Raw genomic sequence first — 2827 nt, 5'->3', positions numbered from 1 at the left:
AAAATGGTTTGTTTGTTTCTTTTTGTTTGATTTTCGTTTTCTTTTTTTTGTAGCAACTACCGTTTATGTGTCGTCCTCTTCCTGTAGTTGAGATAGGATCTCGTAACTGTTGCTAATTATAATATTATTTGTGTGTTGAACACTATTGGGGTTTTCAAAAGACAACAGCTTCTCATTTTTGATTTTCTCTTCTAAGGTCTGGATGGTAGTTAACAAGTTTTGCACTTCCTCTTCTAAGATTGGGTACCTCGCACAAGAAAGGTTAAATGAGTCTGTGGTCTAACAATACTGGTTTTTGGGTATGAGGCGAAGTAGAAACGTTGACAGAAGAACGTGCCACAAAAACCTGATCCTTGAACTCGAGGAGCCTCTAATCCGACTCTATCGAGTGGTCAAGGATACTTTCATCTGCTCCTACAGGTCGAGACTAAGAGCTTCGTTTTCTACAAGGAGTTGTGACCGACACGGAGCCAATGATGTGAGCGGGTCAGGTGTACCAACGGCAGCGGGAGGTGACGAGCCGGCTGTTGTTACAGTAGAAGGTGTGGTAGAGGCTGCAGGTAACGAATGTGTACTCGGGTCAGGTGTACCAACGGCAGCGGGAGATGGCGAGACGGCTGGTGTTAGAGCAGTAGGTGTGGTAGAGGCTACAGGTAACGAATGTGTGCTTGGGTCAGGTATACCAACGGTGGCGGGGGATAGCGAGCCGGTTGGTACTACAGCAGCAGGTGTGGTAGAGGTTGTAGGTAACGAATGTGTGCTCGGGTCATTTATACCAACGGGGGCGGGATGTGACGTGCCGGCTAGTGTTACAGCAGCAGGTGTGGTAGAGGCTGTAGGTAACGAATGTGTGCTCGGGTCATTTATACCAACGGGGGCGGGATGTGACGTGCCGGCTAGTGTTACAGCAGCAGGTGTGGTAGAGGCTGTAGGTAACGATGGTGTGGGCGGGTCAGGTATACCAACGGCAGCGGGAGGTGGCGAGCCGACTAGTGTTACAGTAGCAGGTGTGGTAGAGGCTGTAGGTAACGAATGTGTGCTCGGGTCATTTATACCAACGGGGGCGGGATGTGACGTGCCGGCTAGTGTTACAGCAGCAGGTGTGGTAGAGGCTGTAGGTAACGATGGTGTGGGCGGGTCAGGTATACCAACGGCAGCGGGAGGTGGCGAGCCGACTAGTGTTACAGCAGCAGGTGTGGTAGAGGCTGTAGGTAACGATGGTGTGGGCGGGTCAGGTGTACCAACGGTGGCGGGGGATAGCGAGCCGGTTGGTACTACAGCAGCAGGTGTGGTAGAAGCTGTAGGTAACGATGGTGTGGGCAGGTCAGGTATACCAACGGTGGCGAGGGATGGCGAGCCGGTTGGTACTACAGCAGCAGGTGTGGTAGTGACTGTAGGTAACGAATGTGTGCTCGGGTTAGGTATACCTACGACAGCGGGAGGTGGCGATCCGACTAGTGTTACAGCAGCAGGTGTGGTAGAGGCTGTAGGTAACGATGGTTTGGCGTTCGGTGAAAAGTGTGGGCCGGGCGTGGAGCAGACAGCCGCGGGTGGGGATTCGGATGACGCGACAGCTCTGTGCAACGGTGACAGGAGCGACCGCATAGTGACGGGTTGTTCCCCAGCATGGTTTTGGTTACCTACAGTCACTGGTCTGATTCACATCAGTTTTGATGGAAACACCACATTTTCTCCCCAAGCATCGCCAAGATGTCTCACCGTTTTTTAGAACCCTATGATGTCTATACTTTATCCCGTTGAAGATGATACATGTTTTACCATTTCTCGTTTTCAAAAGTTTGATAATTTGATAAATAATAAACTATCAATAAATGAATAAATAGTTAACCAATAAATAAATATATTTAATAATAATACAATACAATTTAACAATAACAATACAATAAAAACTTTAATAAACCAAATTAATTTGATAAGTATAAAGATTGGAGTGGTCACAAGTAATAAAAAGTTATGTCAGGTTCAGGGTTTCGATCCGTCGATCTTTACATCTTCACTCTGAGACGCTATTATACTCAGCCACTAATGCTGTTGATAAGGGTTCGATATGAACCTGTTGATTAAGTGCGGCGTTTGGCAGTTTGATAAAACCGTAGTTGTATTCCTGTGAGCAGGTCTAATCTTTTTAGAGTAGCGATTAGATTTATAGCCAGCAATTAGGCTACTTACTAGATAACAAAAGTTCATGTCAGATTCACAGTTAATGAACACATAATAAATTGGTATAAATAAATATTAATACAACCAAAGTTTTTATAATAAAGATATTGTGTATACATATGCTAATATGTAGAATGTAATATAGAAGGGTCAATGTCCATACCTTTCCAGTACACAACTGTGACCCGACACTCTTAAATCATTTTAAAATCTACATCAGAACTATATCAACATTTGTGGAGATAAACAACTCTACTGAACTCGTTCATCAAATAAGGAAGATAACTGAATCACAGACCCAAATATCTGGTGAATATCTGGAAATCGATAATGATCTGATATGAGCTATTAGTCAACACTCAGGTAAGAGTGAATGACAATAGCTTCCAAAATACGAGTATACTATAACTCTTCTAGTACATTCGAATTAATTAGTGGTAGTCACCCAGTCAACAAATACGATGAGTGGCAAATAAAATCTAAGTAATTTTAGACAAACAAGTTTTAAACAACAGCAAAAAATTACAATCTAGTTAGTTAATAAGCGTCTAAATTCACTTTAAGTACATAAGTCATAGACAAAAGCACTAAAAATGGATTTAATATGCAAAAATATATTTAAGATTAATTGAAACTACGGACGGTC

General features: G+C 43.5%; 1 protein-coding gene across 1 annotated transcript; it reads left to right on the top strand.

The window, feature by feature from the left end:
- Positions 1–301: 301 nt before the first annotated feature.
- On the top strand, positions 302–1729 carry LOC124369571 (uncharacterized PE-PGRS family protein PE_PGRS54-like). The gene has a single exon (XM_046827599.1). The coding sequence runs from the start codon at positions 302–304 to the stop codon at positions 1727–1729; it is 1428 nt and encodes a 475-aa protein (XP_046683555.1).
- The last annotated feature ends 1098 nt before the right edge of the window (positions 1730–2827 follow it).

The sequence above is a fragment of the Homalodisca vitripennis genome, chromosome X, assembly GCF_021130785.1.
Source record: "Homalodisca vitripennis isolate AUS2020 chromosome X, UT_GWSS_2.1, whole genome shotgun sequence".
In the NCBI taxonomy this organism is placed as follows: Eukaryota; Metazoa; Arthropoda; class Insecta; order Hemiptera; family Cicadellidae; genus Homalodisca; species Homalodisca vitripennis.
This window is presented reverse-complemented; position numbering and strand designations above follow the sequence as displayed.